At 41.2% G+C, this 24,715-nt stretch overlaps 2 protein-coding genes across 2 annotated transcripts; one reads left to right on the plus strand and one right to left on the minus strand.

Moving 5' to 3' along the window:
• Positions 1–1,190: 1,190 nt before the first annotated feature.
• On the minus strand, positions 1,191–6,571 carry LOC139480049 (uncharacterized). The gene is made up of 2 exons (XM_071263030.1): positions 6,520–6,571; positions 1,191–2,323 (listed from the first exon to the last, which is right to left on the minus strand). The coding sequence occupies exon 2, from the start codon at positions 2,316–2,318 to the stop codon at positions 1,284–1,286; it is 1,035 nt and encodes a 344-aa protein (XP_071119131.1). The 5' UTR covers positions 2,319–2,323; positions 6,520–6,571; the 3' UTR covers positions 1,191–1,283.
• Positions 6,572–17,294: 10,723 nt separating this feature from the next.
• LOC139478708 (thioredoxin-2-like) lies at positions 17,295–22,590 on the plus strand. The gene is made up of 5 exons (XM_071261294.1): positions 17,295–17,469; positions 19,049–19,153; positions 20,382–20,444; positions 21,448–21,513; positions 22,253–22,590. The coding sequence occupies exons 1-5, from the start codon at positions 17,437–17,439 to the stop codon at positions 22,313–22,315; spliced, it is 330 nt and encodes a 109-aa protein (XP_071117395.1). The 5' UTR covers positions 17,295–17,436; the 3' UTR covers positions 22,316–22,590.
• The last annotated feature ends 2,125 nt before the right edge of the window (positions 22,591–24,715 follow it).

Raw genomic sequence — 24,715 nt, forward strand, 5'->3', positions numbered from 1 at the left:
AAAAGTGATATTCATCGTCCACTGAAACTAAATTGCCCTTAAATCTGCCCCCATACGTCAATCGTTGTGAACTGCATCTCATTTGTGATGAAGATGTTCGAAGCTTTCTCAAAGTTACATATATCAAAAAAACTTCCAGTATATGAAAATGTTTTATATAACAAGGCAACTAATAATATAGGAACATTTACTTGATGAATTAACAATTAACAAGTCCACTGTTGGGCGTATATATCAACAATAGTGAGGTTAAAAATAAATTGCTCATTGATATTTTGACACATATTTATTGTTTCATAATATAACCGTATATAACCATATATAGCCATATAGAGGCACATTTATATTGCCAACCCCAAAGACTTACAACACCTGGGAGAGGATCAAAGTATGGAAACAGTTGGAATTTCATAAATGGAGGGATACAAATCGAGTGAAGCGGCCTTTTACCTGCACACCGAGGCTGTTTTCCTATTAAAGTTGTAAGTACGTCAATATAAAGCATGTGTAGTAACCCATTGATATTCATGTCCAAACACTTTTTGACCCTTACTTACTTCAACTGACCATGTTTGTTTACAAAATAACGCCAAGTTTAAACTTAAGCAAAGCAGGGTCAATAGCTACTTAACAATGATCAAGTTGAAGAGGTAGGGTTTTCAAATATTTCTGTTGTATTAGTGCCAGTATTTCAACAATATCACTATGAAGAACACCTTAAAATGAGCTTGACACATGAGTGAGTGTGAGTGTGAGTGAGTAAATACGCAGCCATCTTGCATCCAATCGAGACAGTATTAACCCTTCCATGATAACACCAAATGGCAATGTTCACTAATATCAACTGTACCTCATAACATCTCATAACAGTGATCGTTGTGAGGTGAGGTGAGGTGAAATGGGGTTTAACGTCGCGTCCAAGATTATTGCACTTATATAGCGACGCGCATGTACGTGTGTGTGTTTGTGTGGCTGCTTGTACTAGTCCGGACTGATGCCGATTTATAGTGCCAGCTCACTGAGATACAATGCCGCAGTTTAACATGAATACCCCACTCAGACACAGTATACTGACTCCGAGCCGACCAGTCCTTGTTTTAGCCCCTTAATGCCGAGCGCCAGACAGGGTAACAACAAGTACCATTTTTTAACGTCTTTTGGTATGACGCGGTCGGGGATCGAACCCCGGACCTTCCGCTCTCCGGGCAGATGCTCTAGCACTAGACCATGGAGGCGGTCGATCGTTGTGACCATCAAAGATCAATGAAGTCCGCAAAAAGGCATCAGGTCTTTCCAGAGTCTGTAATTAACTTAGTATCCCCATAGTATATGTACCTCATAATACTCCCCGCCGTTGTGTTCCACGACTTTATATTTTCACGGTTTCGTTCCTTCCTCCCCCTTGGACCAAACCTCATGTACAGATGCACCACAAAGTTGTTTTTCTCCCACTCCCATCTCAGATGACCAAACAGGTAGTCAAGTTCTAAATAATTCGGACGACAGAGAGATGTTGGTTCAATGTGAATCAAGTTTGGGTATTGCTGTGATAATTTATACGGCTTCATAACAGAGTGTTCCGCCCAGACGCTATCATCAAATACTGCATACTCTTTGTGCCATATTCGGAAGAAGTCCGACCATGGTTTAGAAAACATTATTCCATTGGCTAAAACCCACGGTACCGCATGGCCCATTGTGACGTCATGGACTAAGAGAGGGTCAACTGGGTTGACGACTATAGAATCTGTGTCGAAATACATCCCTCCATATTCCAGCAGTGCTTCGAGTCTCACAATGTCAGCGACGTGTTCTATGACTCTGACGTCATTTCCTCTGATCTTGGTGGGCCTGTCTCTGTGGACCAGGTACAGATTCTTCACCTTCTGTCTCGTCTCTTCCCAGTATTCACCAACCGGGAGGTTGTCATGCCAGAAGTAGATCTTCTCTGGCTTCGCGATACGAGACGCGGCAAGGACTGCTATCATGTAATGGAAACGAAAGGTAACGTTACCATTGGTGAAAAGACAGAAGTGTACTATTCTCGGTACAACGGGAACGGCATGGTCCACTGTGGCGTTTAGACTGACAGGCCTTTCAACAAGTTCATCAAAATTCGTTCGTTTGTAGTAGTAAATATCTGTTATTTGTCTTTTGTTTTTACAGATGTTGGCTTCAATGCAGAATGGTGACACTGACTGCCCTCTTGAACTGGTCCCCGATGACGTCATATGATACACAGTGACGATGTATCGCAGGATGTAGAGGAACGTGACGCAGCAGAACACAGTTAGGATTCGCTTCGGAGTCAATCTCATCGTACCTGCAATTCAAAAGACATCATTAACTCAACTATCGGAGTGTCAGAGATGTAGTGAGTGAGTGAGTTTGGTTTTACGCCGCTTTTAGCAATATTCCAGCAATATCACGGCGGGGGACACCAGAAATGGGCTTCATCACAGATGTAGAGTATCTGGTGGTATACTAGTGGTTTTATGTGTGAGTATACACAATATTAGGGTAGAACCTTTGCAATGTGCTAGAAAAGAACATATATATATTAGTAGAGGGCAGGCATTATGATATAATATTTGCAATAGCATGGTATACTATTAGCGTATATACAATACGAATTGTAGAGTACCTGAAGTAGGATTTGTTTGGTTGGCTGGTTGGTTGTTTAACGCGCATACTCAGCAATATTCAAGCTATTTGACGGCGGTGTGATGTTAATGGAGTCCGGGTCAGATAATCCAGTGATTGACAGAATGAGCATCGATCTACGCAATTCGAATACGAAGCCATGCATCAACACAGTCACCGATTCCGTTAGTCACCTCTGAAGACAAGCATGGGTTGCAGAAGACCAATATTAACTCGGATCTTCACGGTGTTTTCACTGTAGGAAAGTAGCATGGTATAGTACTTGCAGTATGATAGTAGAACGGCAGAGCATAAACAATAGGATAGTAGAATGGGTGAGTATAGACAATTAGATACTAGAATGGTTGAGTATAAACATTAAGATAGTAGAATGGGTGAGTATAGACAATTAGATACTAGAACGGCAGAGTATAAACAATAGGATAGTAGAATGGGTGAGTATAGACAATTAGATACTAGAATGGTTGAGTATAAACAATAAGATAGTAGAATGGGACAGTAAAACCAATAAGATAGAAAGGCAGAGTATAAACAATAACATAGAATGAGAGAGTGTAGATAATAAGATCGTAGAATGAGATGGTATAAACAATAACATAATAAAACGGGTGAGTACAAGCAATAAGATAGTAGAATGGCAGAGTATATTCACTAAGATAGAATGGCAGAGTATAAACACTAAGATAGTAGAATGGCAGAGTATAAACAATAACATAGTAGAATGGGTAGTCTGTCTCCCAGATCCTTGAGAATATATTTTAAAAAGTGTCAAGAAACTCAAGTCTAGAATGATTTGGCAAGTCCAGATTGTCTCAGCTGAAATTATTATTATTGCGGATTTATATTTTTGAATAAGATAACTTATTTCTGACTCTAAAATGTCTGTCTTTAGAATTGGAGAATATAAACTAATAGCAGAATGGGAGAGTGTCAGCAATAAGAGAGTAGAATGGGAAACTATGAACAATAGGAGAGTAGAATTGGAGACAACATAGTAGAATGACAGGGTAAAATCAATAAGATAGCACTAATAAGATATATAAGTATATTTTCTTGAGATGTTTTTAAAGAAGAATGTACTCAAATGAAAATAAGTACCTGTGCTTCATATAAAGTTCAATAGAAATAAACTTATTCCGAAACTAAATAATGCATCTGTCAATACATATTCATGAAAATAAAGAGACAAAACCCTTTCCATATTCATAAGAAATCTCTTCGACTTTAAGGTCGTGATTCATAGTTTGCACGTGCATGTTAATGTTCGCGCACAAATTGGATGTTTGCGTGTTTGTTAGGAGCATGAACAATAGTGTCATGTGGATTTTTAATGTGAACAGCACACAGTGATCGTTTAGCTATTGGGGGCTCATAAAAACACTTTTTGTTTAACCTTAAATAATGCTCACGCTCTGAAATTCAACGCCTACGCACCGTGGGTAAGCAAACGGAAATGGCCCAAACGAAGTTGCCATACATTTTACATCTTCCCGGGGCAAGGGCGGAAACTGACTATGGAAGTCCAGTTTCTTTTATAGTCAGTTAACGCCGTGGCCTCGGGAAGATGGACATTTTAAAGTTCATCGAAACTCAATATCATCTCTTTGGAGACGTTATCTACAGCAGAGCAACACTCATTACATGCCACGGGCCGGTCATACAAGTGTGACGTCACGTCAAAAGACAACCATATTCAGTTGGTGCAGTATACTATATACTATATACTTATTTAAAGCTTTCACCTGGACATCTTTGATGGCCGTGTAAGGGTCCACAGGCGTTCAGAAGAAGAGGAGCGGCGTTTTCTTTATTCAAATTCGTCACTTTGATGGTGGCAGTGTCATGGTATGGGTATCACAACTCATGGCAAATTTGAATGGCGTACGCTCGAGATCATGTTCTACCATTTGTGAAAATGCAGGGACGTAACGTCACATTACAGTAGGATAGTGCCCTTCAGCATGTTGCACGTGTTGTAACAGATTTATTGAGACAGCATAACATAGATGTACTGCCATGGCCGGCTGTTTCTCCAGACCTTTCCCCCATAGAACATTGAGTAGGTGTAGGTGGTTAAACGCCCACAGCGGGGTCAGAACCAGATGGTAACCGTATGGCAACATGGGGATAAGGAAGGTTGAACATGGGGATAAGGAAGGTTGAACATGGGGATAAGGAAGGTTGAACATGGGGATAAGGAAGGTTGAACATGGGGATAAGGAAGGTTGAACATGGGGATAAGAAAGGTTAAACATGGGGATAAGCAAGGTTAAACATGGGGATAAGGAAGGTCAAACATAGGGAAAAGGAAGTGTAACACGGGGATAAGGAAGGTTAAACATGGGGATAAGGAAGGTTGTTATCATTATAGCATGAAGAAACAAAACACCGATTAATCGAGAATCTTTAGGAGACTCTAGTTCAGTAAATGTTCTCGAGACGTTGATTGTAAACGAAAACAGTCACAGAATAAACATATTATTTGGCCGCGAAATACCAAAAGATGTTACTTGTTGTTACCCTGCCCGGCCCTCGGTATTAAGGGGACAAAACAAGGACTGGCACTTCTCAGCGCACGTTTAATTTGCCTGATTTGGTTATCCATCTTAAACATCTCAGTGGATTATAAAACCGGCATAATTTCGGACTTGTACAAACAGCCACACATACACGTGTATGCACGTCCATATGCGATTGATACATCTTTAACGCAATTTTCCTCGCCTCATGTTGTATTTACACATGTACGTGTTCATGTCAATGAAACTAAAACTGTATTCATAGATCGAATTGCTTCATGAGATTTAATGACGTTTCGTCTCCCGTCGCCTGCTCAGTGTCAGGCTGGGAGCAGTCGTAGAGGCGCTGGGCGGGGCTTACTCGAACAATTGATCCATGAATGTGTGTTTGTGCTCTAAATCGATATGTCTGAATACAGCATGGTTTGATCGACACAGAGCAACGGCATATGTTCCCCCACAAAGTGTGCTGTACGTTTTTGCAAAGTAGGAGATGGGGAAAACGGCACTACAATCATATATGGTTTAATAACGAGTCTTGATCCCACATTTCCAAATTGTTGTAACATGCGACTAACGAATCGAATGGTCAGGCTCGCTGACTTGGTTGATGCATGTCATCGTATCCCCGTTGCGTATAATCATCGGATTGTCTGGTCTAGACTCGATTATTTGCATACCGCTGTCATATAGATGGAATATTTCTGAGTTAAACAACCACTTAACAAAGAAACATTTTAAAATATTGACAACATTGTTGGTGAGTGTTAGCCGACATTGTTTAACGACAATTCTAGCAATTTTCGGATTTGTACCAGGATTTTCTACACTACGCCGTCCTGGTATAATTCGATGGCAGTCAGACAGGGATGTCTTATAATAAATTAACTCTTTCACTAATTTTATGAAGTATGTAATGTTTCACAATATGGATATACAGAATATATAGATAAATAGAAAAAAGGATGAATGGATGGATGGATATAGATAGATACATTTCTACATAGATGCAATTAGACATCATGGCATAGAAGAATTGAAATACAGATTAATTAATAGATAGATAAATATGTGTATAGACAGAGTTAATCTTCGTGGGATACATCTCAGGATCAACTGCAGCAAGAGATCAGGAGAGCTGGTTGACCGATAATCAATCAATAAATACACAACGTGGCTGACACTTGAGTATGTGGCAGCTTCTCAGGTGTCGCTTTCAACTGTCTTCATTTTGTGTCTATGGTAGCACCTTCTCACACAAGGGTTCAACACAAGAAAAAATTAAATATTTACTATTTACACAAAACACTTTACCCACTTTACGTACAGTGCTTACCTATGAACGCTGTGTCGGTCTTGTTTATCCATGTGCTGCTATTGAAAGTGTAGTCATGTCAATACTTATGATAATAATACAAGATTGTAAATAGCGCCAGCTGGTTGCTTTTGCTCTGTGGAGTTCCACACCTTGTGAAAATCCGTCCGGTGATTATGCAGTGAATATACAGTAAACTACGTTTATAACGAACACGCTTATAACGAACTGACCGATATAACGAACTTATTTTTTAGCACCGGCCATTTCTTGCATATATGCTGTATATATGCTTATAACGAACTACGGTTATTACCCTTTGAGTTCGTTATAACCGTAGTTTACTGTATACCTCGGTAACTGGAGATCATGCTGCATTAAAGTGAAACAAAATGTGTTTAGAATGCAAACACATACAAGACATGTTTAGATCAACAAGGAACAGACATTTGGTGTTTTCTATCTAAACCCATTTTGGGTCTAAACACATGAATTGAGCTGTCGTCTCCCGGTCTAAAAACAACATCCCCATAATCTAAACATATTTAACATTTTCGATTCCCCAATTGAAACAATATGTTAATCGTACGTAAAACCAACAACCAACAAATGGTACACAATCAACAGTTGTATCACACATTTAACTAGGTTTACAAATCAATACAAATCACTGCACAGTTATTACAATGGCAGTAAGCAATAGAGTGTCAATGGCAGTATCAAATACAAATTATGATGATAGCGGTGATCAGTGATAATGATATTCACCTATGGTCAAGCTTCCGAGACAGGCCTAGGCTGGACACCAGGGTTAAAAGTGATCTTCACATGAAAGCTGGTCTTGATGAGATGAAATGTGAGATAAAAGGTGAGATGAAATGTGAGATTACAGGCACGCGCCCGCTCCATTTCTATAGTCTTACTAGCTTCTAGCACATTTCACACAGTGCTTCAACCGTTCAATGTCACTAGAACATCACAGACTATTCCAAATGTTTCTATAAGGCTTGACACCCATCCATGCTATTCCGGAAGTTTACAGATAATACGAGCATCTAAATATAAGTTCCTCACCATTGCTTACATTAAATAGTACTACAATCCTGACAACTAATCATTGTCCAAATATAATGCAATGAACTTCTACTGAATCTCAACAGAAACGACGTAACATCGTAACAATTATTGTTTAACAATAAATTACACTGCAAAATAACAATGTGTAGAAGGTAAACATGTTTAATACAAAATGCATATCATTGGGAATTAAGTCAAATATGGATAAGATCTATGATCTACATAATCTTGGACGCGACGGTAAATTCCATTTCAGCTCCCCTCTTTATTCCCATTAAATGCTAAAAAACATAAGAAGCGCCCCTTTTATACATTACGTGCAATGATTTTCTAGGGGTTGGGATGGTATACGGGTCTTTCCCACACATTCCCAAACATGTTTAGACCCAAACACATCAAACCTATGAGATGAGGGACGTGTTCAGGTTTGTGTTTAGGATCTGAACGCATTAGAGTGACTTCAGCCAAGGTTGAGATCACTGTAGAGTGTCTTGGCCAAGGCTGAGATCACTCTAGAGTGTCTTGGCCAAGGTTGAGATCACTCTAGAGTGACTTGGCTCAGGCTGAGATCACTCTAGAATGACTTGGCTCAGGCTGAGATCACTGTAGAGTGACTTGGCCAAGGCTGAGATTACTCTAGAATGACTTGGCTCAGGCTGAGATCACTGTAGAGTGACTTCGGCCAAGGCTGAGATTACTCTAGAATGACTTGGCTCAGGCTGAGATCACTGTAGAGTGACTTCGGCCAAGGCTGAGATCACTGTAGAGTGACTTCGGCCAAGGCTGAGATCACTGTAGAGTGACTTCGGCCAAGGCTGAGATCACTCTAGATTGACTTGGCTCAGGTTGAGATCACTGTAGAGTGACTTCGGTCAAGGCAGAGATCACTGTAGAGTGACTTCAGCCAAGAAATAGATCACTCTAGAGTGACTAGGACCAAGGCTGAGATCACTCTGGGGTGTTTTACTAAGTGGGAATTAAACCTGGGCCTTCCGCGTGACGAACCAACACTCACGTTAACAACACATGGTCACGACATATGATTCAAACAGTAATGATTTATACAGTAATCAACTTCACAGTCGAATCATTAGCAGGACCAAATTGCAGCATTGTGATAAGGGGGTCGGGTTGTATTTCCCAAGCACTTGACATATATATTGTTCTATCAACAAGGGGTAAATTAAATAAAGTTGTTTATCCAGGCTGTTCGTGTTTACCCTGGGCGCACACAACACCTTTTTAAAATAGAAGTTGTTTAACATGGCCTAGAACTTTGACGGAATGACACGTGGTGGCAGATGGTGGTACGTGGTCCTGTGCAAAGCGCACAGGTCACATATCAGGTGAGGTTGAGCAACGTCGGTCTTGTAGGGAAGTTGGATGGATGAACGCTTTCAGCAGCTTCACATCTGAGAGTTTCTACTTCCGGTCCTGCCTCACACTGAAGCTCGTGTTGCACAGTGGTGTCTTCTTAGGTTTACAGTAGCATCAAGGTTATCAGAACTTATAAATGTTACATAGGTTCCTCATGTATTTAGGATTTTGTTTTTGTGGAATAATCTTTCAAGTGTCAGGTACTATAGAGTGAGGGGCAAAAGAAACTATACCTTTCAGTTAATTTTATCATATGTTTGATTTTCAATTGAAACTATTTTAAGATACAAAAAATGAGCTCTGCTGGCGCTTAGCACTTAAAGAATACTTCTACATGGTTCTATTTTTTAAAATAAAATGTGATTTAGAACTTTTACAAAGTAAACAAAAAATGCAAAGACTTTGATAATTTGGGGACATTTTCAAATCATAGGCACGTTTAAAGTTAAATATGTTTAGCATATATTTTACACCTGATCACATTTTTGCAGTCTTTAAATGTGGTAACATCTCATGGACACGACCTTAAAAATTCAGTATTGCAGCAGAAAACATAACAAAATACACTGCATGAAATAATGTCCATAGGCGACATCACTTATGAAAAACTATATTGGCATATGCATCTATGTCTTTGTTAGGAATGGATGCCCATAAAATTGATTATTCCATGTATTCTTAATATCAAAGAATAAATGTGATCAGTTTTATTCATATTTTAAATTAATGGACACATGCCTCAACTGTTTCCATGTGGTTTGAAGTGGTGCAAATAGCAGGATTATTCACACTTATTCAAAACGTAATGAAATACATTGGACATACTTAAGCATTAAAGGTAGTGTTTATGTACACAAGAAGACAGGGTCCAAACAAATAAATATGTATTTGGACCATTGTTTCCTGTTGTAAATGGCATTTCAGACAAGCAAATATGGAATTCAGTAGTTTATGTCTTATGGAATTATTTGAATGACGGTGTGTGCAAAGGCCAAATAATGCGATCAGGCAAAGGCCAGATAATGCGATGAGGCAAAGGCCAGATAATGCGATGAGGCAAAGGCCAGATAATGCGATGAGGCAAAGGCCAGATAATGCGATCAGGCAAAGGCCAGATAATGCGATCAGGCAAAGGCCAGATAATGCGATCAGGCAAAGGCCAGATAATGCGATCAGGCAAAGGGCAGATAATGCGATGAGGCAAAGGCCAGATAATGCGATCAGGCAAAGGCCAGATAATGCGATCAGGCAAAGGCCAGATAATGCGATCAGGCAAAGGCCAGATAATGCGATCAGGCAAAGGGCAGATAATGCGATCAGGCAAAGGCCAGATAATGCGATCAGGCAAAGGCCAGATAATGCGATCAGGCAAAGGCCAGATAATGCGATGAGACAAGTCCAGATAATGCGATGAGGCAAAGGGCTGATAATGCTTTGATGGACGATCACCTCACCTTTCGCAGTCTTGACTTTATTGTTATCATATCGAAATCTGAAAAAAGACTGCCGTTATTTATTTTGGTACACAGGAAAGATGTGTCAGGGGATTGGTGGGCAGACTTGGTACAAGCATACTTGCCATTAGTATTAGGGTCGAGTTGTTCATGCTGTCAATCACTGGTTTGCCTGATCCAGACTTGATTATTTGTAGACCGTCCTGTTATTGCTAAAATGATTTAGGCCGGTGTACAACTTACAACATTTACAAAATGAGAATATCAGACATTTAGTTTTCTTCTTGAAACAGAATATAAAGCAGGGTCAGGGTGATGTCAAAGACAATGTTTGTTTTTGAAAACTGAACACGCGTCTTACTTACACACGTTGACTCCTTCACAAACACGTCTATCGCACGGGGACACACGGCCGCTAGTTCCACCGCCCATACCATTCACGATGTTATTCTCGAGCTACGGTCTAGCCATCCATTATGACACTAATTTACCTTGGACCTACTGTCTTCCTATTCGTCATGACGTCATGTTATTCTCGACCTACGGTCTAGCCATCCATTATGACACTAATTTACCTTGGACCTACTGTCTTCCCATTCGTCATGACGTCATGTTATTCTCGACCTACGGTCTAGCCATCCATTATGACACTAATTTACCTTGGACCTACTGTCTTCCAAATTCGTCATGACGTTATGTTATTCTCGACCTACGGTCTAGCCATCCATTATGACACTAATTTGCCTTGGACCTACTGTCTTCCAAATTCGTCATGACGTCATGTTATTCTCGACCTACGGTCTAGCCATCCATTATGACACTAATTTGCCTTGGACCTACTGTCTTCCCATTCGTCATGACGTCATGTTATTCTCGACCTACGGTCTAGCCAGTCATTATGACACTAATTTGCCTTGGACCTACTGTCTTCCCATTCGTCATGACGTCATGTTATTCTCGACCTACGGTCTAGCCATCCATTATGACACTAATTTACCTTGGACCTACTGTCTTCCCATTCGTCATGACGTCATGTTATTCTCGACCTACGGTCTTGTCATCATCTTACCACTCACCATCATGACACAACGCTATTCTCGAGATACGCTCTCTCCACTCACCATCATGACACAACGCTATTCTCGATATACGCTCTTTCCACTCACCATCATGACACAACGCTATTCTCGAGATACGCTCTCTCCACTCACCATCATGACACAACGCTATTCTCGAGATACGCTCTTTCCACTCGCCATCATGACACAACGCTATTCTCGAGATACGCTCTTTCCACTCGCCATCATCACACAACGCTATTCTCGAGATACGCTCTTTCCACTCACCATCATGACACAACGCTATTCTCGATATACGCTCTTTCCACTCACCATCATGAAACAACGCTATTCTCGATATACGCTCTTTCCACTCACCATCATGACACAACGCTATTCTCGAGATACGCTCTTGCCACTCACCATCATGACACAACGCTATTCTCGAGATACGCTCTTGCCACTCACTATCATGACACATCGCTATTCTCGAGATACGCTCTTGCCACTCACCATCATGACACATCGCTATTCTCGAGATACGCTCTTGCCACTCACCATCATGACACAACACTATTCTCGAGATACGCTCTTGCCACTCACCATCATGACACAATGTTTTTCCCGATTTCTTTTATTCGGTATGAATGTCCGTTTTTCACACAAATATATGTAGTCTTTCAGTAAAAATCTCTTCCCAATAGCTATTGGAATACAGAATACCTAAACCTGCCCAGTTGAACTATTAAGACTTCCTATATGACCTTGAATCAAAACTGTAGATATTCTACAGTCATGCATCTTCCCGAGGCGAGAGAGTTAACTGACTTTAAAAGTCCAGTTTCCACCCTTGCCGAACTAGGCTGGAATTTCTGGGCTCGATCGTAGCGCAACCAGTGGCTATTACCAGTTATATGTCCCTTCTAAGCCTCCCCTATGGACCAATCAGATTCCACCTCTCGTATCACTTGCGTTTGCTTCACACAAAATGGTGGCGCCCAGTCAGGACGATCTGATCGATAATCAAAATCTATATTGTCTTACATCGCGAAATGCATCACCTTGATTCAAAAACATGAAAAGATTTGGAAAATATCTGCTGACAACGAGTTGGCGGTGCACATACATGTACTTCGCAAATCCTGCAATCGACCGAAATCTGCACGACAGTTTACGAACCGGATTTCGATTTCGGTGCGCGTTTATGATTGGACTATGCATTGACTCGTTAGTCAAGCCAAATGTAACTCCATAATACCAGCCTTGTTCGGCAAGGGTGGAAACTGGACTTTTATAGTCAGTTAACTCTCTTCCCTCGGGAAGATGACAGTCATCGTGCAGGTCTTCCCACTCCATATTAAATGTACCCTGATCTGCAAATTCCACCCTGATGCGTGAATATAAACTGGCGGACAAAAGAAACTCTACCATAGTATAAATCACTTTAGTTCAAAAACCACAGAAGACAGATGCATGAAATATAATTTATTGAAAAGATCAAAATCTTAACGAAATCAACATTTCAAAGTAATGGACAAAGGGCACATATCAAAAATCGCTCAAATTCAATGAAACGTCACATTAATAGCGAGTATGACAACCCCTTGCTACAAGACACCAAAACCCTTCGGCTCACAGAAAAAGTCAGTCGTCTCATGACGTTACCTTGGATGATCGCAATTGGGCCTGGGTCAGTTCTTTTCGGGTTGCTGGAGGATGTGGTCGAACACGGCGATACATGACATCCCAGTGGTGTTCTATGGGGGACATGTCTGGGGAGCATGCAGGCCACGGCAACACCTTCTGCAAGGAAGTTCTCTACGATTCGGGCTTTATGGGGTACGGCGTTGTCATGCTGACAAAGAACACCACGTGGCAGCTGTTGAAAAAATAATCGGACAAAGAATGTTATACATGTAACACTGAGATGTCACATTTACGTAAACGATGACCAGTGGTGTTCTCTCCTGCTCAGAATTCATCCCAACACCATAACACCCTCACCGCCATACAGCAAGACCTCCTGAACACAACATGGTGCCGTTCGTTCTCCCCTTCGGTGGTAAACACGCTGCCTTCCATCAGCTCTGAACAGACAGAACCGGCTTTCATCGGTAAAGACGGCCCTCTGCCAGTCACGTCGCTGATAAGTTCTTGGACCCTGAGTTGCCTGACCACTGTCTGTCGACTAACCATATGCCCCAAGGCATTCGTCGCTGATGACGTCACAGTCAGTATCGATTCCGGAGATGCAAAGTACGTAAGTACCGGTCTTCATTGGGCGTAGTTACACTGGGTCTGCTTGTTCTTGGCATGTCTGATGTCTGCCCGGTCTGTCTGTAACGTTGCATCAGGTTAGTTACAGCAACACGGGAGCGAGCAACAAAAAGTTCTAGCAATGTGGGCATGGGTGGCTCCCATCTCTATCATACCCAGGTCCCGCTCGCGTTGTTCTGGTGTCAGTCGTTGCATTTCTGTGGTGTTTTGTTTTTTTGTCAGTGTGAGTATCTGACAATTATATACCCTTTTTGCACAAGTAGTTCTGGCACTCGTTTTTCACTTTTTCGCACTGCCTACAAAACAAAGAGTGCCGGGGACGTGTATCACTTTTTTGCACAGAACATTGTTGTGTTGAGACATGTGTTTTGCATTGATTTAGTTAGAACTTATGTTTTTTATTTTTTTGCTAGTTCATGTTTAAAGCGGTAAAGTTTCTTTTGGCCGTAAGTTTAGGAGATGAGCATCCACTGTTTCTAATGTAAACGTTAATTATTGCTGGACTAATGCTATGAAAATAGAAAAGAAGATATATTCTTGGGTAGTGGATGCTATTCAAGGGTGAGAAGCCGCAGCAGCGAGAGCTAGCATACAAATCAGCAAACGAGGTAAGCATAGTGAGCGCATGCATTCCACCTACTTTATCATGTTTATAGCAGGCTGGGTTATCGTGTTTCCGCTGTGCAATAGTTTTGCACGACAAGCGAGTCTGGATGTGACGCGAGAAGTGAGGTAAATCACCGTTATGACGCGAAGATCGACGCGAATGTGTTTGGGGAGGGTAAATATCCTGCATTAGGAATAAACTAATGTCCAAAAATAACGATACCAACTATTTTTAATTCATTTTGAGTTATAAGTGATTTACTTTATATGAAAACATATTTAAACATACCCAACGTACCAAACCAAATGTGATCGGTGGGAAAAAGCCGGAAAATTGGTGTACAAAACGTACACTTTGCGAAAACGATGTCACGTGCCGTAGCACGAAATCCACGTGCAGATCTACTGTTAAAACTGTTGACCCGGCACGTTAGGAACACAACACGAACACAAACGTCTGCATGTTAAAATATGATTAAAATGAATTTTTGTACACTTAATGTTAAAAGATTGCTCTAATGAAATTTACCAATATGAATTTTCTGTATGGTTTTGTTTTTCTTCCATAACCTTTCGAACTCTTGGTATCGTTTCTTTTGGACATTAGTTTACATAGTGTTTATACCTAATACAGGATATTTACCATCCCCAAACATACAAGCGTGATAACCTCTTTATCATGTAATGTCATTCTTTAATTCTGTGCTTCAAAAACGCTTTCCCTCTCTCACAAACATTACCGAAACATAGCGAGTTTTCCTGGAATGCGCGCATTAATATTTATTACGTCACAGGGTAAGTGATGTGTCGGTCGGACATTGACAGTAGCCAATATAGTTTCAACTGAAATCTGTTTTATTATACAGTGGCGAAGCAACATATACGCAAAACAACAATTGTTTTTAATTGCCTTTTGCGGCAATCCGTCGGTCTGTCCGCTAGAGTAACTGCACTTTGTCAAAGGGAAGCTACTCTAACACTAGTCTATGAAATGTCACGGCCACGGTCAGACATTGTTGACAGTCGGTCTGTCCTGTCATAACGTTAAGAAGTGTAGTCAGATGTACACACAGCGACAAAAAGGAACAAGGTAACAATTCAAACATATTTCGGCCAAATCCAAGTATTTTAATTTGTAGAGAAGGTTTCAAGCCGCAGAGGTCTACAAGCACAAATATGGCTACTGATCCCGCTTTGCTAGGCCTCTTGCCCTCGCAAAATTGTTTTGAAATTTATATCTCCAAAGTTGCCCAAACTTATAAAATGCCTTAGCTACGTCACAGTTAGACACTGATTTTCAGTATATTAGACTGTTCTTTTGATAATGATAGCAATTATCCCTGTAGCTTATCCAGATTCGGGATGGTTAATTCTGACTCGATCGCCGGATGACGAGGGCGACGCCATGTTTGTTTATAAACAGTGAAAGTAGTCCCTACTTGACCTTTAATATTTGCATCTCTATCCGCATATGACCCCAACGGATATCGTTTTTATCCGTTGGCTTTATCCTGCCGAGAAACCTACCCATTATATGATAATATTGATTCTTTGGTTGAAAAGGAAGATATTATTATATTATTTTTCTCTCTTTAATGTTTTGTTAAATTATTTCAGAGACTAAATGTGACAAAGAACAACTATTAGAAAAGGGGATGCAGGCAAATTAGTCATCAAACTAATTCTTTGCCATGGAGAATTCGTAGCCACTCCCAAATCGTAGACAAATTTCACAGTGGACTCGTAGATATAACAATAAAATTGAAAAATTCATACATAATCAATTATTATGAGGCAAATGTTTTTCAAATCTTATTTTGTTAAAGGCTATAAATGTTTGATGCAGTATGGCGTGATGTCCACAGATATGTTTCTTATATTTTACTAGCGCTTCACAATATCTTTTTAATTAACATTTTGAGGTTTTGTCGAGCTACTGTCTGACCACTCTTCACCATGACACAATGATATCTCGAGCTACGGTCTTGTCATCCAACATGGCAATATGTAATTCTCGAAATATTTTCCTCTCACTATCATAACAAAATACGCTCTCGTGATCCATAATGACTCTGTGTTATTCTCGAGCTACGATGATGGGGAGGTGTGCGCCTCCAAGATTATTGTACTTATATAGCGACGTGCATGCACGTGTGTGTGTGTGTGTGTGTGTGTGTGTGTGCGTGCGTGCGTGTGTGTGGCTGCTTGTACTAGTCCGGACTGATACCGATTTATAATGATAGCACACTGAGATACTATGCTGCAGTTTAATATCAAATACTCTACTCAGACACAGCATACTGACTTCGAGCCGACCAGTCCTTGTTTTAGCCCCTTAATGCCGAGCGCCGTACAGAGTAACAATAAGTACCATCTTTTAACGTCCTTTGGTATCACACGCTCGGGGATCGAACCCCGGACCTTCCGCTCTCCGGGCGGGCAGACGCTCTACTACTAGACCACGGAATTACTGTCTTATTGTCGACATGACGCTATAGATGCTATTCTCGAGCTACACTCTTGCCGCTCACGGGTGATGATGTTTGTTCTTTACTGCAGCACTCAGCAATATGACGGTGGTCTGTAAATAATTTAGTCTGGACCAAACAATCCAGTGATTGACATCATGAGCATCGATCTACATAATTGGGATCAATGACATGCATCAACCAAGTCAGCGAGCCTGATCACTCGATACCGTTAGTCGCTTTTTACGGCAAGCAACGGTTATTGAAGACCGATTCTCACCCGGATCTTCACGGGTTCACCATAATGACACAATGATGTCATGTCACAACGGACCAGTGAAGCGCGAGTCACTTTGCGACACAGCAGGCGAAAGCATCCGGTAAACCGTATTCTCAGAAAACAGGTTAGCGGAAATGTTCATCCGTGTCAATGCGCAGCCTTGAGCAAGTCTAACGTTGATGTTAGGAGTTCACGAATCTGACCACCAGACGGCGCTGTTCTCACTTGTTGGTGTACATCCTTTTGGCGCGGTGCGTGTTGATAAGTTGCGAGAACGTTGTTCACGGGATCGAGAAAAACTGTACGTTGTTATTTTCTACAGGAACCTAGTCACACTGAAAATGGTGAAAGAACTAGAAGCCGATACATCTAAGGTAAGGCGATTGAAAACTTCTAATCTGTTATAAATCGGCTTTTCATCGATGTCTAATGGCAGTGTTTTGACCTGAAATTGCCCACACCTTTAAGTTGTCCGAGCCAGGTGGGGTTGACCAATGTTATAGCGGTGGATTTCGAGACTGTAGGTTTCAGATTCAATTTTTAATTATTTTAATTTTCTCGGTGTTAATAGTTACTGGTCCAAAGCATGTATAATCTGTGTGTAACGACTACATTTGGCTGATTCCGAGATATGTTAATGACCGGTAGGCCTGTATCTGTGGTAAAAATGCATTGTCATTGAGGTTAGGTCACGTTTTCAAGCAAACTTTGATATGTGTCGTGTTCACTTTTCTGCGACGAGGTTTTCACGACTAGTAAGGACTAGTAGTTCAAACCTGTTAGTTTCTACCGATGGGACAGGTCATGTATTATTGGGGTTGGGGTTGTTAGGACTGTATCAGCTTTTGCCAACAGCTGTCTGCAGTTTTCTAATGTGTGTATGTGTGTCTATATATATATGTGTATGTGTGTGTGTCCGGTGGGTAATGACTGGATGACCTAACTAAAGCAGTAGTAATAATCCACAACATGACACTCAATCTCACAAGGTCTTCAGCAACCCATGCTTGCCGTAAAAGGTGACTATGCTTGTCATAAGAGGTGACTAACAGGATCAGGTGGTCAGGCTCGCTGACTAGGTTGAGGCATGTCATTGTATCCTAATTGAGTGGATTGATGCTCATGATATTAATCACTGGATTGTCTGGTCCAGACTCGATTGTTTACAGACTGCCGTCATATAGCTGGAATATTGCTGAGTACGGCGTTAAACAGCAAACAATCTCACAAGTCGCTACACCCAATCGCCTGATCAGATGGTCCGACTCGTTTATTTCATGTGAACCCACCTGGACAGCATGGTTCGTTGTACTTGATATCAATCACTGGATTGTCTAGCCCAGACTTGGTGATTTACAGGCCACCATCATACACCTAGAATAGTTCTGAGCGTTGTGTTTAGGGCTGGGACGAGTCCAAATTTACTACCTGGGTACCAGCCCCCCTATTACCCTACCCTACCCGGGTACCCACTGTAGGTCTCAGGAGATGTCTCAAAATGTCCAATTGGTAACTTTTTTAGCATAGCCCTGGCAAAACGTATTTAGATACATGTATTAACAATCTGGTCATGCATGAACTAAAGTTGACTTAAGTTATATCTTTGTTCAACCATATGAAAAATCGGACGGAATGGGTGCATAGTCAGAAAAAAAAGCGAACATTAATGACTTGTAGTGTAACTATAGAGTTCCAGATAATTTTAGTCATTAGACAATGTATCGCGTGACTAACCACGGGTACGGGTAGTCCTGAGGGTACCCGGGACCTACTCAGTACCCACCCGACCCAGGTACCCGAGTTACCCGTCCCAGCCTTGGTTGTGTTAAACAACAAACTCTCTCACACACACTCCCCATTTTAGTGTTCACTGGCAGCAAGCACCATGTGTCCATGCACATGATACAGCCATGATAACAGACACTTAAACATGCTGTCATTGTTGTGTTTCAGGCTGATTTCGATGTGGAGCTGTCCAAATACCCAGGCAAGGTCGTGGTGGTTGACTTCCATGCCACGTGGTGTGGTCCATGCAAGATGATTGCTCCTAAACTAAAAGTGAGTCTGTCCTGCGCTGCTATAGGACAAGGGCTGTGACGAGTCAAGATAATGCTCTGTGGTTGTATGATTGTATAAAAGTTCCGTTTCAACCCTCACCAAACTATGCTGGAATTTCTTGGTTATATTTTGGTATAGTCCAATCAAAGTCGCATAATGAAATCAAGACTTTGTTCATAAATAACATGGGCATTTTGACTGCCATGCAGATTTTGGACAATTGCAAGATTTACAAAGCATGTGTATCATCAACTGGGCATCAACAGATATTTTCCCAATCTTTTCTTGCTCTTAATCAGTGTGCGCAAGTGTTGTTCTACAATCCTTATGCACTGAGTGTCTGTGAGTCAGGGAATATCAAAATTTTCTTAGATTAACTTGATCGGAATTTCTTAAATGGGCACCGCCATTTTATCTGGAGTAAACACAAGTGATATGAGAAGTGGAATCATGATTGGTTAATGGGAGGGACATAGAAGGAACACGCTGTAAACTACGGTTATAAGGAACTGAAAGGGACCATTAATTTTAGCTCGTTAAAAGCATATGTATAGAGGAAATGTCTGGGACCAAAAAACCCAGTTCATTATATCTGTTTGTTCATCATAAATGTAGTTTACTGTAACTCATAATAGCTACGATTGAGCTCCAAGTCCAAAATTCCAGCCTAGTTTGGCAACGTTGGAAACTGGACTTTTGTAGTCCGTTAACTCCCTTGGCTAGGGAAGATGTAAGAACAGGTTGTGTTTTTTGTTTTTTTTGTTCGTTGTTTAACCCCGCACTCAGCAGTATTCCAGCTATATGACAGTGGTCTGTAAAATCAAGTCTGAACCAGACGATCCAGTGATTGACATCATGAGATCCACGCAATTGAGATCGATGACATGCATCAACCAAGTCGGCGAGCCTGACCACCTGATACCGCATAGTCCCCTTTTACGGCAAGCATGGGTTGCTGAAGACCGTTTCTACCCTGGATCTTCACATGTAGTTAGAACAGGTACTCTGATCATGTTACCTGGTGCTTGCCCCAGTATTGTTGAATGACTAGTGGTGAATCATCAAACTGTGGCAGTGACCATTGACCACTAAGACTTCTTGCTCATCCTTCGAGGTAGCCATGGTGATAATGCTTGTATTGCAGACTGTGATGTAAGGCATTATCAGCTTATAAGTGATAATTTGTAATGGAGAGCTTTGTTTCTAATTTGGTTATATAAACTTTCAGGCAATGGAGGAAGAATGGAAAGATAAGTTGGTGGTACTGAAAGTGGATGTAGATGATTGTGCGGTAAGTACATAATGTAACGTCTATACATGACACACAAACCCCGATCTCCAAGTGATCAGTGAACGTTTGTTGAAATAAGTTGGTTGGTTGGTTTGTTGTCTAACGCCGCACTCAGCAATATTCCAGCTAAATGACGGTGGCCTGTAAACAATCGAGTCTGGACCAGACAATCCAGTGATTAATATCATGGGCATGGATCCACGCAATGGGGATCGATGACATGCATCAACCAAGTCAGCGAGCCTGACCACCCAATCCTGTTAGTCGCCTCTTACGACAGGCATAGTTGTCTTTTACGGCAAGTATTGGTTGCTGAAGACCTATTCTACCCCGGATCTTCGCGGCTGGTTGAAATAAGTCATAACATTGGACTGCACTTCTGATTGCTTCTGATGTGAGAGGGCTCAAAAAAATTAAATGTAACCGAATGGTAAAGCGCTTCCATTCCAAGGAATGAATTATGATTTGATTTCATTCTATTTGTTTTTAAAATAGCCTTAATTATCTCAATATACTGGCATAGTCGTTCAAGGCATTGCAATTTGCCGTGCAGATTTCCATCCCTTAAATGTGCCTGAGGGGCGGTCGGGTAGCCTAGTGGTTAAAGCGTTCGCTCGTCACGCCGAAGACCCGGGTTCGATTCCCGACATGGGTACAATGTGTGAAGCCCATTTGTGGTGTCCCCCGCCGTGATATTGCTGGAATATTGCTAAAAGCGGCGTAAAACCATACTCACTCACTCACTAAATGTGCCTGAAATCTATAATTGTGGGTTTGAATCCTGGTTCGCCCTAATTGTGTTTCTAGTTTTGTCAGCACCGTTCTGGTCGTCGTGGGTTTCACCAAAGTGGTAATTATCGAAAACCTGCTGATTACTTTGGGCCCTCCAGTGACAGGCTGTGAAACAAAACTAATGCATTTGAAAGAGGCACGAAGGCCATTTGACTCATTTACTTCTTGATTTACACATGATGGAAGGCTGATCCAATGTCTTTATTTTCAGGAAATAGCTGAGAAAATGGGTATATCTGCCATGCCTACATTTTTTATATTTAAAGACGGTAAGAAGGTGAGTAATATGTGTGTATGCATGGAAATGCTTATTATGTTCATGTAATTGAATTTTGAGGTTTTGTTAGTGATGTGTCACTCAAGCGTTTGGACATTTACTGATTGTCAAAGATAATGCAGTTCCACATAGAAACTAATAGAAACATGATAAACAATCTTGGTTCAGTTACAATTTTGTTAAGCCAGGTGTGTATTTAAGGTATTTGGATATATAGCTCCTGGGCTCTTAACATGAAAGTCAGGGTTTTGAGTTGTGTATTACAACTTGTAGAAACACCAACTAGCTTGAGGTTCACTACAAAGTACAAGTCACATGTAACCGCATTGTATGCAGAAATAATTTATAAAATACACAAAAGATTGGATTGGAGGAGAAATTATATACACTGCCAAAAGAAACACAAACTATAGACACATAGAGAAGTATGTAAGTTAAGAATAGATGTTTTCAGTGTGTACCAGTTAATGACAAAACTAACAGTCAGTCAAGTGTTACCACAGAGTGTCTTTATTCTTATCATGATGTGCTGTCCATGATTGCCAATCTTGACTCGCTAATCCTGCATGAGACAAATGTGAATGAGTATGGTTGAGTAAGTACTCAGTGGCTCAGAAAATTATCTGGAGCACTGGAATATGCTGAAAAACTAGGAGCTTGCTTTGTGTGGCATTAAACAACAAACAAACCTTGAACATAGTACAACGATTTTTGCAAGAATATGCTTCTTTTGTTTCAGGTTGGTGACGTGGTAGGAGCAAATGAGGCAAAGTTAAGGGAGTCCATTAGTGCACTGTTCTAAGCTGACTGGCTATGTGTATTCACATTTCTACTTTTGGAAGGACACATTACACGGGGGACAATATGTGTTGGAACAGCACCTTTTTTGGTGTATGAAATCCTCATATCATCAGTGCTGACATTGGCCTGGATCCGTCACTTATTTCTCACACCAAATTATCACTGTGCAAGTTTAAAAGAGTGTTTACATTTTCCTTCTATGAACCAGGTTTACCATAAGAGTGATCGATGCATCATCTAAACATTGTAGTTTGAAAATAAATCTTGTCATATTTATTAAGGAGAGTTATGTGTTTTTATACAGTCAAGTGACATTATCATGGTTGTGACACGAAATTCTGACAGTCCTGGCGCAAAGACTGCTTATAAACACTATTGGTGGCAGGGGTAACCCAGTTGTCCGTGGCACCGCAATTCACTGTGCAGACTTGCTTCGCCAGAAACCTATGATGGGTTTGAATCCAGGTACTGCAAGATTATGTTTCAAAGTCTGTCAGCACCCTATCCGTGCTCTATGGTTTCTCCCATGTTAAGCTGATATACTAGAAACTGCAATACTGTTCAAAAAGTGTTAATCTGGGGTAGAATAGGTCCCATGCTTGCTGTAAATGGCGACTAACGGGTTGTCAGGCCCGCTGGCTTGGTCTTTTTATCCCAATTGCCTGGATCGATGCTCATGATGTCAGGCTTGATTATTTACCATCCACCCTCATATAACTGGAATATTACTGAGTGCAGTGTTAAACAACAACAAAAAAACAATCTCACAAGTCGCTACACCCAATCGTCTGATCAGATGTTGATTTCATGTCAACCTACCTGGACAACATGGTTCGTTGTACTTGATATCAATCACTGGATTGTCTAGCCCAGACTTGATTATTTACAGACCGCCGTCATATAGCTGGAATATTGCTGAGTGCGACGTTAAACAACAAACAAACAAACAAACAAAAAAATCACGTTGGAATGTAAATTCAGGGCGGGCGGGAGATGGGAAACAAATGATAATAAATGACAGCCTTATGGCAGTAAGACTAGAATCCCTGCTTATAGCATGAAGGATGGTCGCAGAGTGCAGGTGGTGACTGAAGAAAGAATTCTCAGAATTCACATCTGATTTTAAATGTTGCATGCCACTTGCAGCCATGTTTAAAATATCATTTTGCGGGAATATACAACCACGCTTTATCCATCTGTCAACGTTTGATTCCGGATCTTCACGGTTTTGTAATGGTCTGTTGGACAAAATCATCATAATATTATGGATTAAGATAAAACCGTTTAGATACCGTTCCTCAAAGGGTGATGGCGATAAGAAATTGGCAATAGGTTCGGTGTATTGGGCATTTCAGCATTACTATGAGTGCAAGCGCAGCCTACCCAGGGAACCAGACTCTAGGCACCAGGTGAACCTGTGTTGACCAAGGTATAACCCAAGTTATACGTGGGTTGACCTAGGTTGCACATACCAACTGAACCCATGGGCAGGGGGGTTTTACCCGTGGTTTTTTTTCGGGTTGGCTATTGACTTGCTTTTGCATGTGTTTGTGACGAGTGCCGCCGGTGGGGCAGGATGCTCTCGCCTATTCGCGAGCGCCTGGTATCGTTGCTGTTTGACAGTGATTCATGGACACATGCTTATGGTATATTCAGATGAGTGCAGTCGACTCTGCTATTGGCAGAGATTTCTAATGAATATTGGGGGCACGGGTGGCACAGTCGTCTGAGGCGCCGCGATGCGAAATGCAGAGTTCAGTCCCTTGGGTACGCCTGAAACCTATCATTGTGTGTTCGAATCCGTGGTTCGCCCCGATTATGTTTCTAGGTTTGTCAGCACCATACCCGTGCTCGAGGGTTTCACCGAAGTGGTAAACGTCTGACACCGGCATCACTTCGGGCTTTCCTCCCACATTAAGTTGACTCGCCGTGATATAACTGGAATACTGTTAAAAGCGGTGTTCAACACAACTCACTCACTCATGGGCTGCGGTACTCTGATTAGCAGCCTCCAAGTGACGTCATCGGTAAAGAAACTTCAGGCATTGATAAAAGGATGTTAATGAATATAATTAACTAGGTATGTTTATTCTAAATTGCGTCATGGATATTTACCTTTCTATTGTTGATATAAATACTTTAGAATTAATAATGCAATTTTGATGATAAATTTGCATGTGGTTTGATGTTCTGCGCGTTACTTTGAACTTCTCGCCTTTTGCATGCATTCAAGCTTTATAAAGAAATGAAGCACTTGTTAACGTCCCATAGTTGGGTGTTGTAGACGACCGCCTCCGTGGTCTAGTGGTAGAGCGCAAGATCCGGTGTTCGATCCCTGTCCGTGTCATACCAAAAGACGTTAAAAGATGGTACCTGTTGTTACCCTGTCTGGCGCTCGGCA

Source organism: Haliotis cracherodii, unplaced genomic scaffold, assembly GCF_022045235.1.
Source record: "Haliotis cracherodii isolate W230 unplaced genomic scaffold, xgHalCrac1.p SCAF_4, whole genome shotgun sequence".
NCBI lineage: Eukaryota > Metazoa > Mollusca > Gastropoda > Lepetellida > Haliotidae > Haliotis > Haliotis cracherodii.

Coding starts and splice junctions, on each gene's coding strand:
- LOC139480049 (XM_071263030.1), bottom strand. CDS start 2,318: ATGAGATTGACTCCGAAGCGAATCCTAACTGTGTTCTGCTGCGTCACG.
- LOC139478708 (XM_071261294.1), top strand. CDS start 17,437: ATGGTGAAAGAACTAGAAGCCGATACATCTAAG. Junction 17,470..19,048: donor TAGAAGCCGATACATCTAAG/GTAAGGCGATTG, acceptor GTTGTGTTTCAG/GCTGATTTCGATGTGGAGCT. Junction 19,154..20,381: donor TGATTGCTCCTAAACTAAAA/GTGAGTCTGTCC, acceptor ATAAACTTTCAG/GCAATGGAGGAAGAATGGAA.